Source organism: Giardia intestinalis, chromosome 1 (assembly GCF_000002435.2).
Source record: "Giardia intestinalis strain WB C6 chromosome 1, whole genome shotgun sequence".
NCBI lineage: Eukaryota > Fornicata > Diplomonadida > Hexamitidae > Giardia > Giardia duodenalis.
The window spans coordinates 378,758-391,964 of NC_051856.1; the positions used below are offsets into that span (position 1 = coordinate 378,758).

The 13,207-nt window shown below is 47.5% G+C and overlaps 9 protein-coding genes across 9 annotated transcripts; 5 read left to right on the forward strand and 4 right to left on the reverse strand.

Annotated features, from left to right (window-relative positions):
• Positions 1 to 646: 646 nt before the first annotated feature.
• Positions 647 to 1,408, forward strand: GL50803_003180 (putative Dolichol-phosphate mannosyltransferase; the record flags this gene model as incomplete). The annotated part of the gene is made up of 1 exon (XM_001707869.1): positions 647 to 1,408. The coding sequence occupies one exon, from the start codon at positions 647 to 649 to the stop codon at positions 1,406 to 1,408; it is 762 nt and encodes a 253-aa protein (XP_001707921.1).
• On the reverse strand, positions 1,402 to 5,334 carry GL50803_0022543 (uncharacterized protein; the record flags this gene model as incomplete). The annotated part of the gene is made up of 1 exon (XM_001707868.1): positions 1,402 to 5,334. The coding sequence occupies one exon, from the start codon at positions 5,332 to 5,334 to the stop codon at positions 1,402 to 1,404; it is 3,933 nt and encodes a 1,310-aa protein (XP_001707920.1).
• Positions 5,335 to 5,522: 188 nt separating this feature from the next.
• GL50803_0014818 (uncharacterized protein) lies at positions 5,523 to 7,853 on the forward strand (the record flags this gene model as incomplete). The annotated part of the gene is made up of 1 exon (XM_001707867.2): positions 5,523 to 7,853. One exon carries the CDS (start codon positions 5,523 to 5,525, stop codon positions 7,851 to 7,853), a length of 2,331 nt encoding a protein of 776 aa, XP_001707919.2.
• Positions 7,854 to 7,905: 52 nt separating this feature from the next.
• GL50803_008955 (uncharacterized protein) lies at positions 7,906 to 10,062 on the forward strand (the record flags this gene model as incomplete). Its single annotated transcript, XM_001707865.1, has 1 exon — positions 7,906 to 10,062. The coding sequence occupies one exon, from the start codon at positions 7,906 to 7,908 to the stop codon at positions 10,060 to 10,062; it is 2,157 nt and encodes a 718-aa protein (XP_001707917.1).
• A 39-nt stretch (positions 10,063 to 10,101) lies between these two features.
• GL50803_0061589 (Spec3 membrane protein) lies at positions 10,102 to 10,563 on the reverse strand (the record flags this gene model as incomplete). Its single annotated transcript, XM_038046285.1, has 1 exon — positions 10,102 to 10,563. One exon carries the CDS (start codon positions 10,561 to 10,563, stop codon positions 10,102 to 10,104), a length of 462 nt encoding a protein of 153 aa, XP_037901566.1.
• A 9-nt stretch (positions 10,564 to 10,572) lies between these two features.
• On the reverse strand, positions 10,573 to 11,187 carry GL50803_0014819 (uncharacterized protein; the record flags this gene model as incomplete). The annotated part of the gene is made up of 1 exon (XM_038045792.1): positions 10,573 to 11,187. The coding sequence occupies one exon, from the start codon at positions 11,185 to 11,187 to the stop codon at positions 10,573 to 10,575; it is 615 nt and encodes a 204-aa protein (XP_037901567.1).
• A 172-nt stretch (positions 11,188 to 11,359) lies between these two features.
• GL50803_008958 (uncharacterized protein) lies at positions 11,360 to 11,851 on the forward strand (the record flags this gene model as incomplete). Its single annotated transcript, XM_001707864.1, has 1 exon — positions 11,360 to 11,851. One exon carries the CDS (start codon positions 11,360 to 11,362, stop codon positions 11,849 to 11,851), a length of 492 nt encoding a protein of 163 aa, XP_001707916.1.
• A 2-nt stretch (positions 11,852 to 11,853) lies between these two features.
• GL50803_0061590 (LSM domain-containing protein) lies at positions 11,854 to 12,180 on the reverse strand (the record flags this gene model as incomplete). The annotated part of the gene is made up of 1 exon (XM_038046286.1): positions 11,854 to 12,180. One exon carries the CDS (start codon positions 12,178 to 12,180, stop codon positions 11,854 to 11,856), a length of 327 nt encoding a protein of 108 aa, XP_037901568.1.
• Positions 12,181 to 12,229: 49 nt separating this feature from the next.
• GL50803_008960 (Alpha/beta hydrolase family protein) lies at positions 12,230 to 13,177 on the forward strand (the record flags this gene model as incomplete). The annotated part of the gene is made up of 1 exon (XM_001707862.1): positions 12,230 to 13,177. The coding sequence occupies one exon, from the start codon at positions 12,230 to 12,232 to the stop codon at positions 13,175 to 13,177; it is 948 nt and encodes a 315-aa protein (XP_001707914.1).
• Between the last annotated feature and the right edge of the window lie 30 nt (positions 13,178 to 13,207).

Sequence of the window (13,207 nt, forward strand, 5' to 3'; positions counted from 1 at the left end):
GTGCAGCGTGGCGCAATTGGAGGAAGGCCTCGACGCAGCTCCTCAGGACGGGAGCACACTCGCCCGGCAGAGGCCGTCTGCTGTTGGGGTTCGTTATGTCGAGCAAGACCGCTGTGCCCATCAGCCTGTGTCTCCCTGTGCCATGCGAACGCCACCATGTGCAGTCGGTGGAACGCAGTCTGCTCGGTCTCGAGGAAGACCAATGTCTGGGTCTCCAGGAGGCTCGGGACTGCCTTGTGGAGCGCATCATGATCGTCCACCGATTGCACTTGCCCTGTCTCGTCCTTGGGAAGAGGGAAGAACAAGAGTTCTTCTTCTCCCGGCGGAGTCGCTTGGCACTTGAATTCGAACTCTGAATCTGGATCTTGGTTGATGCAGGGGCGAGAGGTTGCCAGCCTAAGACGGCGATGGCTCGCATGGGAGACCTGTTCAGACAGCAGTTGACAAACCAACTTCGGTGAAATAGAGTAAGTGGTGCATCTGTTCACTTACTTCTAGTTCAGCACCTATTAGGAATCGTACTAAAAAGCGTGAGAAGTAGTGCAGAAGTTTTAGTACATAAGAGTAGATATCACAAGACCAAAAAGTGTTAACTTGTAGCAGTTTTCCTACAGTAGCTGTATAGTTATCAGTACAAAACAAGCATATGCTTTACATCATTTTGGCCACCTATCATGAAGAAAGTAACATTGGGGCAGTTGTTTTTCACTTGGTTCGTATACTTGAAGAGCCCTTCTTCCTTATTATTGATGATTCCGAAGATAACAGTACTCGTGTGGCTGTTCTTCAGGCTTTCACAGCGCTACGGTTCAGTAACTATAAGTACATTCACCGCGGCCAGAAGCGTGGCTTGGGGACAGCCTATCGTTGCGCTATGAAAGAACTTACTGCCCTAGCAAGCAATAATGTCAACGAGGCGGATGACATGGTAGCCATTTTAGATTCCGATCTTTCTCATGATCCTTGTGATATTGCGAAGCTTGCTACATGTATGCGTGAAACTGGAGCCGATATTGTTGCCGGTTCGAGATATCGGACCGGTGGATCAGTCTCGGGTTGGCCTCGTCGACGAATAGCAATTAGCTCTACGGCGAATTTCCTAGCACAGACTGTTCTAGGAATCCGGGTGACTGACTGCACCAGCAGCATGAGAGTCTATAAGCTTTCTACGATTATGTCCATCATTGACCAAACAAGATCTACGGGATTCTCAATTCAGCTAGAACTCATTTCGTTAGCGAGTATGTATGGCTATAAACTGCTTGAAGTCCCGATATGCTTCTCCGAGCGCGTCAATGGAAGTAGCTCGTTATCATGTAAGGAAATTTACAAATTTCTGATGCTCATTGCCCATCTGTGGTGGAAGCAGCGTACCAGCGAGGCACGCAGAACGCTTTGTGGTCAGTAGTCATCGTCTTGGAAATCCATGTCCGACTCCTCTAACACCTCGCCTAGGTACTCGACTACCGAGGTCACTAAGTCAAACATAGCGCGATTCTTGCGAGTGGAAAAGACATTATGCTCGATCATGCTCCCTAGTAAATGGCTTGCAATTTCCGCTGCTGTTCTATTCTCCCACGGAAGCGACATCATTGCATCTAGGGTTTTCTTCATGCCATCATCAAGAGGCTTCATTCCATGCTTGCCAGAAAACGCCTTGTTATCTGCTAATGCTACGAGAGATGCGCACGATACTTCTTTCAGATTATAGCACAGACGCAGCATCTCCAGGGACGCGTCTTTTGGAATAACATAGTCCCTAATGTCCTTCATACGCTCAACAAAGTGCTTCAATTCGCCGTGCTCATACGTCTCAAACCGCACTAGATAGTTGCAGATTATTTGAACAGCATTGGCGAGGATGTGAGATTCTTCTGGATTGGTAAAATAGTTCTTAAGCGTCAGCGCATAATGAAGAAGGTTTCCGATTTGCTTCTCGCTATAGTATGGGCTTTTTGGAAATGCTCCAGTATCGTGGACTATAATTGCGATCACACCCATTAGATATGCAATCCTATATCCAGACGTAGCCTTAAGGTCATTGGCTGTATACTCTACTGAACTTATGGTCGTGCTATAAATGGCGTCCATAACTTCACAACCATCACGGTATGCGTCAGTGACGAGCTCAAGAAGGGCGATGTAGAAGCGATCAGACACAACCCCTACTGGTGCATAATTACGTTCGAGAGGGTCGGCGGGCCTTGATATTGCCAAAGACGTGTCAGCTGTTGGTCCAGAGGACTCTTCTGGCGGAAGGTTCTCTATGGAAGCGAGAGCCGAAATAATTCTAAATATATTCTGTGCCTTTTTCATGATGGCTTGTGACTTCTTCTTCTTTGAATCAGTAACATCTGAGGTGATCTCCATGGCGATGACAGCGTAGCTCGTTATGACGCACTCCTGTGCTTTCTCCTTCAGAGGAGCCAGTTGTGCGGCAAAGAAGGGCGCTATTTTCTTACAAATGATGCTTGCCTGCGACAGATCAAGTACATCCTTCCGCTCAGGATATCTATCCAAGTCATGGTTACCCGACAGGCGTAGATTGACGGCAGCAAGGTAAAGCAAATCATCTGTCGCTTGTTCAATATTAACGGATGCAATGATTGTTAGCAAGTACGCGACCACGACCGCCAAAGGAAGCGAGACAAAGGTCTCCTTTGGACTATGGATGTAGAGGTCATAGGTTGTAGTCTTGAGCTGATCTGCATTCAGTTTTAGTATACTCCAAAGAATAGTCGAATAATCGTAAATCTCTCCTAGTTTGTCGACGATGCAAACCATCCACCCAACGATTACAGCAAGGCGGCGCTCCCCACTGGTATAGCCTCTCTCGAGACTCTTGGAAAGCGCTGAGGCCATGTCCCACTCATGAGACACACCTAAAGCTTCCAGTAAAGAAGAGTATCGAGCGAACATCATTTGCACAAGACGAAGAAGTAAGGGCACGAGGACATTCATCACAAGGTAATCGCTGACTCCATCAGTGTGGTGAATTGAAACATAGAGTATTTCTAAAAGGGCGGACAAGTGGGTAATATCGGTTCGGCGGAAATAGTAATTAATCTCCTGCAACGAGAGGTTTTTGAATCGCTCCATTAGGGCACCTTTATCGCTTGATTTATTGCTACTGCTGGAGTCACTATCCTCATCGCTACTATCGTCGGAACTAGCATGCTTCTCGTCACCACCTTTCTGATTATCTACAGCACCCACTTTTTCAAGCTGTGCAACTAGGTTGACCTCCGGAATATTCAGCTCTCCAAGATTCTCCTTTTGAAAGAGAGGAAGGAGCATTTCCTCTGTGTCTTTATCCACGAGACTCTGCAAAAACCTCTCCAGATGGCGTGATATGGAATTGGAATCATGATAATTCTTGCGAAAAGAAACCAGGGCATCTACTATGTTGCACCTATCAGGCAACAAAAGATCTATCTGATTGTCAGCAATTTCAACAGGACCGAACGCTGACAAAAGAGCATATGATAGCTTACAATGGGGTGCAGAAACAGCCTCGAAGCCTTTGAGCTCATCACGGATACGTGTGGTATATTCTGCAGATAGATTGCGAGAAACCTGCAACTTTCTCAACAGGTAGGTGAGATATATTTTTTTTTCCTCGTCTGTACCGTTCTTCAAATTGTGGTAGACGTCACTGAATACTTCACAATCTTCTACATCATTTATAAATGCTGACAAGGCTAAGGAGAACAAGCTCTTAGGTGTTGTAATCGAGAAAGACTCCGTGGCCTTAATATTAACGAGGTAAGTCTTAAGAGTCTCAGACAAAACAGAAGGTTCCAGAATCTCTGCCGTTGCGAGGTAAAGATTCCAAAGAAGTGGAAGGACGGCGGTAGAGCTTCCAGTGTAGAACAGACAAGAGGGGCTCTTTTTCATTGAAGTGCAGACAAATGCAAATCTATGCGCCACAGACGTTGTAATCGACCCTATCAGTGCCTCATCTGCATCCTCTACGGACAAGAATTTGCTTAGGAATTCTCTCTGTGCCGGCGAGAAACTGTACAGTAGGAGGGTCTTCCCGATGGCGTCAGATATGCCAGTCTCTATGTCATTTGCTGAAGCTGTAGATAGCAATATCATGATACGCTGGATGCAAAAGGTCAAGCAGCAGGACGACACCTTGTTAAACGTGTAGGCTCCCAGGTCAGATGAATGCTTAGAATCTTCTGCAAACTGATAACAAGCAGCTAGTGTTTTAAAGAACGAAGTGCAAAGATCATTGAAGTGCTCCAGTGAGTTATTTTTGTTGTCTATCAATTCTCTGTGCAAATCCTCGGTTCTGATGTTTGTTAAACTAAAGATCTCAAAGAAAGACACAAGCGTCTCTAGTGTCTGCATCATAGACTCATGCTTGATGGGTAGGCACCCGCTTTTGGCCCCATTAGCCTCTTCCTTAGCAGCGGCCTGCTGAACAGCGGCCCCGGCGCCAGCCCAAAATGAAAGGATAACCTCTGTGCTGGCATTGCTGCCATCCGTGAGATTCTCCATCAAAAAAGAGAAGGCTCTACACGAAACATCATCATCGTTTTCATCGTCGGACTCCTCATTGTCCTGAACAAATATATCTATGTTCCCTGTAAACAGGGCATACCCCAAGACAGAAGCAACCAAGGTGAGCATTTCTGTGCTCCTAAAGAAGTCTGCGCTTGCATATTGGAAGAGTTCTGATATAAACCTCAGCTTCTCGATGCTCATGGGGCTATCTGGAGCTAGTCTGGCACAATCAAGTAGGTCGCGAGACCGTGCGTTCCCTAGTATCAGGCCCGGAAACATCCTGGTCTCTGGTATGTAAACGTGACCCATCGGTGCCGCAGGCATGCCACTTTCTGCATAGCAGACAGAAAAGTAGTACGGAATAGTGCTCTTCACCTTTTCAGGATAACGAGGGACGTCAGAAGAGGTGGGATCATTCCAAACTTTCTGAAATGCCTCAGAGAAAACGTTAACAATCAGCTCAAACTCCGGATCCATGAGAAAAGGGGTGATCTCAAAGTACCCACAAAGAGTGGAAAGGAGTGAGACAACGTCATAGGGGGAGGTCTCCGAAGGCATATTTTTAACGGCAAGAGACATCTTCTCCCCAATCGCTTGAATAGCTGTTTTAGTCTTCTTCTCCTTGTCACTAGGTCTATCGGAATTATTGTTCTGAGACTCTGACTGTAGATACTGGAGAACTGCCTCGTGGGTTAAGTACGCATCCCGTGCATCTCTATAGTGCAAAAACTGTGTTACGAACTGACTAACCATTTCTATGGTGAGTTTCTTAGAAAACCTCACTCCGTTGGAGTCGAACTGGTAGCTCCCTTGAGACATTTTTTCTATTCCACTTCAATTAATTGCTCTGCCAATTTTGGTAATTATCCACGGTCGGACAGAATTGTGAAAAATTCACAGAACTGATGTAAAATTTGTTACAAAAAGGCCCTGGCGGCCCTTCTGACTTCTGGATGCCACCTCTGGTTCCCAAGCCGCCGTCTCCTAAACTTCTCAAACAAGCCAAAATGCTACCTATAGACCAATTGGAGTATACATTCACGCCTCACGTCCTGGAGGCAGCCCGAACTGCAGCCCCCAACGACCCCGAGACTCAAGCCATTAACGTCGTGTATCGTTTGTACAATTCTCACAAAAGGTACACTGATAAAATGGAGCGTCAGCGCAATGCACTTAAGCAGCAAAGAGAGATGGATGAGGTTGCAGAGTGCTCATTCAATCCACAGACGAGAGTGTCGCAGGTTAGCGGTGGTAAAATGCGCGTATACTCTAAACCATTCCTGGAGAGGCAGGAGAAGTGGACTGAAAAGGTAAAGCGAAAGCGAAAACTTATTGAGGAGCTGAACCAGATCCGCGAAGATGCTGAGTTACTGTTTTGTCCAGAGGTCAATGAGCGTTCTCGATACCTTGCAGAGAGAAACCCCCAGCGCCATACTTTTACTGATGCACACACTAGTACAGATGTCCAGGAGTCACGAAAAGCTCCTCTCACCCCATCCAGACATGACGGTATTCCCTATGGGTACATAGTACGAGAGAAGGGACTTCGGGGATCCTCAGCTTCTATCAGCAAGCCTGCTGCTAACTATATGACTCTTGCCGACCTCGCTGATATAGTTGAGCAAGATCAGTGCTTTGGATACCCCGAAATAACTACGAAGGCTGCAACATTGGATAGGGTAGGGTACGTATTTGATAGGCTTTACGATATGAGCAAGCGCCAAAGAAGCACTAGTATTGACGTTGCACCAATTCCTCATGATGGCACACGTAAAGGAACACGATCTTTGAGTGCATCCGCTCAGACTTACCAGCGTCTTTACGAAAACCATAAGGACATTGCTGCCAGAAAGCACAAGCGCGAAGAGCAATACTATCAGCGCATTACATCAGGTGGTACCAGTGCCGAACGTTATGGAGAGCAATGGGTGCGGAAGCGCGATGCTCTTGCACGTCGAGCAATGCAGCGCAAGGGCATCGATATAGGTAGTCCTTCACTTTCCCACAACCGGCCCAGTGAGAGTGTCTCGGACGACACACTTTCCAGTACATCTACCCCTACTTTTGCCACACCTGCAACAGACCACCTTACCAGGCACTTTGTTGCCATAAGAGACTCGCCAACCGAAGACTATAGCAAACCTGAAAGTAGAAAACAGTCCACCTCTGTCCTCGATCTAGATCTCTTGGCCAAGGAGGCAGAACGCCTAGCCAGCCCTCGGCTAAGATCCAATGAACATACCAGCATGAGTGCAGACCTCACCGATTCGCAGTTTCAGTTGATTGGATATGGAGAGGAGCTTGACATGGAGCTGGAGGCCATGAACGACGCCATATCCAAGAGGACCCAGCAGAGAAGTGTGCTGAAGCAGAGCCCGGGACCACAACCTCGTTCACAAAAGCGTTCTCAAGCAAGTGTGCAGCAGAGTCAGATGTCTGTTTTTGATCGACTTGCTGCACTAAAGGCAATAAAGGATAATGAGGAGGTGCAGAAAGCACAAGACGGGACTGCAAAACACGCTCCGAAATGCCCCTCTGCTAGCGACGCGGATACTGTTGCGTTTTTGGCGCGGATGCAGCGCTATACCGACAAAGCAAAGGCTAAGCAGGAGCAACTCCGACAAGAGGTAGAGTCTAAGCGCAACGAAGAAGTATCATTTAAGCCCGATTTGACGCTGAGCAGGATCGGATCGTCACGATATAAGGATCGGATTGTAGGAGATATGCACGCTAGAGAAGAGCAATGGCTTGCAAGGAAGAAAGCAAGACAAGAGAAGGTGAAGATCGACATGCTCGAAGAACGGATCAGAAGGGAAGAGCGCGAAGAGCAACAGCTGAGAAGCTGTCTAGAGAACTCCAAAACACATAACTTGAAACAGCTGCACAGAACACTCGTAGGAAAAAACGAGGATGTGCTTATACATGGATCTGGAAGAGCCTTTCCACGGAACGCCGACGAGCTTACCGCTATGGCCGACCAAGTGGAAAAGGCATGTCTTATTTTAAATACTCCCAGCCCACCTGAACAGTCGCAGACGGGCCGATCGATTCGACGCGGAAACACCTTCGGTCTTACGGATTTGCTGCCAACATCTGTTGGATCCGCTAAGAGTCGCATGGAGTCCGGGACAAGCCCGAACTATGCAGCATCAGGCACAGGAGATCCATCTAATAAAACACTTACCCTCCTATCCAGTATAGGTAACGGATCTGTTGTCAATGCCTGCAACACAATCGATAGTATCACTAATCACATAGCCCGAATGAAAAAAGGGGCACAGTTGCGTACAGAACGGACGACGGGATACTTATGCCCTGATGAATGGCTCCTGAGTTAAGTGTTGCTCTTGCTTGCACCCAGGTTTCGTAAATTATAAAACATAATTATGAATGAAACTTAGTAATGATCTATTTCAACAGGAGGGGCAGCTCAGTGATGATTTTGAAAGGGAGGACGGTGGCATAAACCCAGATCAAGCGAACTCTGGCCCACAGTGTGCAGCAAGTGGTCTGAATTTTGACTTCGCTGAAGGAGGCAAATTTCACAATTTCCGAGCTCGTGCAGTTACTAAGCTTAACATGCCTGTTTTCCAAACAGATCTAAGCCCTATATATCGTAAATCGGAATCAAAGTTGGGACCGAAACATGTCTCTCCCATCATGTCTCTGCAAAGCTTAGATGGCCTTGGATCTGTCCGACGGGTATCGTCCATATCTAAGCCCCCCAGCTCTGAGACTTATCCATTAACCACCAAGCACAAGATAAATCCAACCAACGCATCTGAAGGAGGCAATCCGATTTACTTTGCGAAGAAGACGACCAGATTAAAGCCTTCGATGATAAAGAAAAACACATGCAACGTAAGCAATGCCCAGCGAAGATCTTCTGACCTGACCACACAGACACCGCCTCTACCAGGTGTAACCCTTCTCTCAGATAGCTTAACCTTCAGTGCGAATACCGTACCACATATCGGTGAGAACACGATTGGAAGCTCCAGCCATGTAGGTATTAGCTTGGGGCATAGCTTGGGGGTAGAGTTTCGAGAACCGTATGAAGTAAAGAAATATGGGTCATCAATCTCAAATCCCCCGGGGAAAGAGGTCGGCATTGCAAAGAAGGCAGAATTAGAGACAGAGCTACTCAATCAGAAAATTCAATTCAGTAACCAGCAGCCTGCACACGTTCTCAGAAAAAAGTTCGGTGATCCTGTCAAAGCACCAGCATCAGCTGGCAGAGCCTACGGGTCCAGGGCCCCAATGCGAGCCCGGACAATCTCGGACTCGGCATACATTCGTGACTCCATTGCAAAAATGAATTCTGTTGGAGTAGAATCCAAGAGTGTCAGACCTGTTCCAGCTGGTATAAGTAGTTCCTCAAACCCACCAAGAATGCATCCCAGTCAACGTCGAGACGAAGCGCAAGGGTCTCTCCTTCGTATATCCATACAGAATACAGATGCGACTGGACCACATCTAGTGGAAATAACACAACCATCACATCAATCGGCGAACCAAAGGCGTCGGCCGCAATCGGCTGATAGTGCCCTATATGCTAGACGTCGTGTAACAAGCACGTCTGCTCTTATTACTCCCTCCCATGACCTTCATGAGTCCAAAGAGCTCAACCAGCGATTGACCAAGAGCTCTTGCATAGATATGAACTCTACGGTTAACCTTGCATTTTCAGTAAGGGGTAGGGACGCGGAAAACGCTGTGTCAGTCCAGAAACGCCCACAGAGTGCTACAACAGGAAATTCCAAGGAGTATCTTCTGGCTGGGTCATACAAGCTTCCATTCACCAAACAGAACGTAAGAGCAAGGCTTGGACTGAAAAAGATTGAACCCACTGTGAAGCCAATTGACAGGATACACGAGGTAATCGGCTTCAATCCATCCGGATATATGTATGAAAAGGGTAGAATAGAGCGCGAAAAGCAGGAGTTTCTGCGTCAATGTAATGGGGCCGTAAGGCAATACCCAGTCTCTGCCACTTTGTACCCGCGTAAGCCACAGAGACTTTCTTGGCACGGCATCACAAATGTGAAGCAAGGAGGCACATCAGAGAATGCAACTGGGATGGAGGCCCACTCACCAGCCACAGAGTCGCACGGAAGGTGCACCCTTCAAGATGAAGGAGACCAAATGAATGTGATATCGTTCGATAGTAAGGGAGAGAAACCTGGCAATCAGGTGCTTCAGACGCCCATTAGGAGGCAACAAGGCCCCGCTAGTGCTAGAACAGCCATCCTAGAGACCCCGGAAAAGAGACCCAGCAACGCAATGGTAGTACAGCAGTATATTGCTTCGTTGTCTGGAGCACAAGGATCAAGACCGGCTAGTGCAGCTGCCGGTACCCTTGGTGTTGACAGTCTTCCCACAAAGGTCTTCATAACCAAGGAGCCACTCCCGCTCAGAAGAACACATCACAAGCATCAGTTTTCCATGTTCTATGACCCCAACGCCACAACAGAAGTATACGACCGTACTGTTCGCCTTCGGTCACGCCCTAGCAGCGCATCCAAGACTTTGTCAACCAAGCATTGACACTGGATGCACATATGTTTATGTTCAGAAAAGATAGCCCTATAGCACCATTGGAACCCCTACAAATCGATACTGTGGGTTATTGGCATCGAGATTTTGTTCATGGTGGGTACTACTTGTTGGTGTTGCTCTTCGATGGGTTCGTGGAGTTCTTCTGTAGTATTTGGTATTTAAAACGAGAACAATACTCCACATTACGCTCCACCACCACGGAAGAAATAGCCAAAAGAAAAAGAACTGCAACGCTGCACATATAAGAAGATTTCTACGTTGATATTTAGCTGCACCACTGAAGGAGACGACAAACGTTCCCAAACCGCTGATAAAGAAGTTGAGAAAGAGACATGTGACAGCAAAACACGGATGAACTATTGGAGTTTCCATGCTAAGGACATAAGGCCAGAAAGCGCGACTCCTGTCAGGGGGCCTGCGTGCTGGGTTCTCTATAACGTCGGCATAGTTTGGTTCGAACGGATAGGGGTACGGGTCTGTGTCTGACATTGTAGATGTCTACCTGTCCTCTACTAGTGATAAATTTATCAAGTTTGCATTTTCCAAAGAGTCGTAAGCTTCGTAGAGCTTTGGGGTGGCGGTAGTGGTCTGTGTGTGTCTGGGGATATGCAATAAAGGGAGGTGGGTGATGGCCTGCTTGTAGTGCTCTATTCTATTCGCCCTTCCCGACGGAGTACCGATGAAAGATGGTGGCACAGATTTAGACGACTTTCTGTTGATTGGCTTAGGGATTGCCGGGACCATGAGGGGGTGGCCTTCGATACGGTTAACTATAAGTCGTACATTATCGGCTCTGAAAAGAGTGTAGTTCATGAGTTCGTCCTGTGTTTCCTTTGCCCTAGTGGTTGTCAGTGAATGGCGCTGTTCATATTGGACAATTCTTCTACGTGAGCAAGCAGTTGGATCCACAACAATGTCATCCCTTACTCCATAGCACTTCTGCGGACTGAAAAGCGTTGCCATCGTATACTCGTTGGTAGGTGGCTTGCGAGGCATATAGGTCGAAGCGTTGTCTGATAACAAGTAGCGTCCGTGGAGCGCAGGAGGCGACAGGCCACGAAGGATTCTTCGCTGGGCACTTTGAAGAAGGTCTGGGCCATTAAGGTCCCTCATGATTAGAATCTGTAGTTTTTGAGTACCGATTTGGATCACCCGCTTTCCGGATCCTGATCACCACAAAACAACTTTGCACATGCAAATTAGTGGCCAACACAGTATGTCGTAATTCACGCGATCTTCATCAAAAGTCATGCAATTTACGAAGGAAAATTAAAGCTCGATTGTTATGAAGTCTAGAGCATGTAGCCCTGCATCTGACCTCAACGGATGCTTACAAGACGAGAATCAGTCACTTTCAACGCTTGGCCATAGAACCCTGTCATCTAGTAAAATCATCAACTGGTGGAGATATGCAACTGTTACAGGTGCGTTTAATAGTGCGTGTGCAACTGTGACAGAAGCACTAAGGCCACAAGACAAGCCACAAGCACACTACAAAGGAACAATACCTGAGGCTAAACGATCCTCCAGCTCCTTTGGATTTCATAGCCCGACGTGGGGGTCCCCAGCAGTTAAACATTGCATTGAACAGCGCACACGCAAGCTCCTGGATGTAAAAATACCGCATATGGGACACGCACAGGCCAGTAACTCCGCCGCAGGAGGGCGCACTCAGAGTAGTTTTGAAGTGTGGGCCAGCGCCTCAAATGTCTGGGACAGCGTCAGAAGGGTGTTGCGGAGCTCGTCTGTGGCTCCAAAACAGAGGAGCAGTCACTGAAATTACTGAATATATGCATCTACAGGGGCGGGGAAAATCTGTCCGGGGTCGTTTTCCTTTTGCAGTGCGGGGTTCACCACAGGGTCCACCAATAATGCAAGCATATCGTCCCCACGTACAAGAACCCAGCCCATAGGAACGTCTGCGTACAGTACCCCGTTGGTTATTCTCTGGGCAGTGTCCTTGAGCAGGACGTTTCCGAACCCATCATAATGGGTCAAGGTCCCGAAATACTGTGGCCCTGCTGCAGTTACAACAAGCACTGGTCTCCCGACTGCGTGTCTAAAGCCTGCTGGGCCAGCCTCACAGGATCCACAGGTAGGAGTCATCAAAAAACCGCCTGTAAGACGATTAAATAATTAAAGGTCTGTAAATTCGATGGCAGTCGATGTGGAGGATAACCTCAACCATCATCTGAACAACGAGCACTTCGGAGTCCTCGAAGCCAAACCATTCGGGTCAATTCGCTACTATCACTATAGGGCTAACTCCACCTCAGATCGCGAGCTAGCGGTGTTCTTCCATGGATTTAACTTTTACTCTAATCTCTATGCGCCATTCCTTAATAAGCTGTCGGAGCGGTTTGACGTCATCACATGCGACCTCCCCGGGCATGGAGAGACATCTCCAATGACCGATATGAAAGACTACACACCAGACAATTTCATTCTATGCCTACAGAAGGTTATAGAGCACTGTGCAGCTGCTGATAGAAAGCTTCACCTTATAGGGCATTCTATGGGCGGACTACTCGCCGGCCTGGCAGCAACAAGGCCCTTCTTCAAGAACAGACTCCTTTCGGTAACCATGTGTTGCCCAGCTGGTATCCATCTCGTCGAGGGTTTGGACACCAAGCTGCTTAAAACATCGCTGGGCCAAAAGATAGTTCACGCAAACCTGTCCAGGTCTCTCAGGATCCTCAAGAAGTCCATGGAGAAGCGTACGTACAGATATCTTCCAGAACATGTGGCAACACAGCTGCGAGAACTATACAACGGGTTTCTTGAAAAGCACTGGGAGAAGGTGCTTCTGCGTACATTCTACATGATTCCCAACTTTCCGTGGAGCAACTGTCATGATGAGTTTAAGAAGCTTTCCGATCTTTCTGTTCCCGTGACAATCTGGCTGAGTAAGCGTGATTCTTACGTTGGGACAAAGAGAACAGCCAAGTTCTTCAGCCAGGATGTATTCAGTGGAAAGGTTAAGGTTATCATCGAAGAAAACTCTCTTCATGACCTTCCTGTGCTAATCCCTACCAAGGTGGTTGAGGCCATAAAGAAAAAGGATGCTTGTGCCGCAGATATTGATATTGTTGAAAGTGTCTGATTCGTCTATGTAGTAAATTACAACAGGATG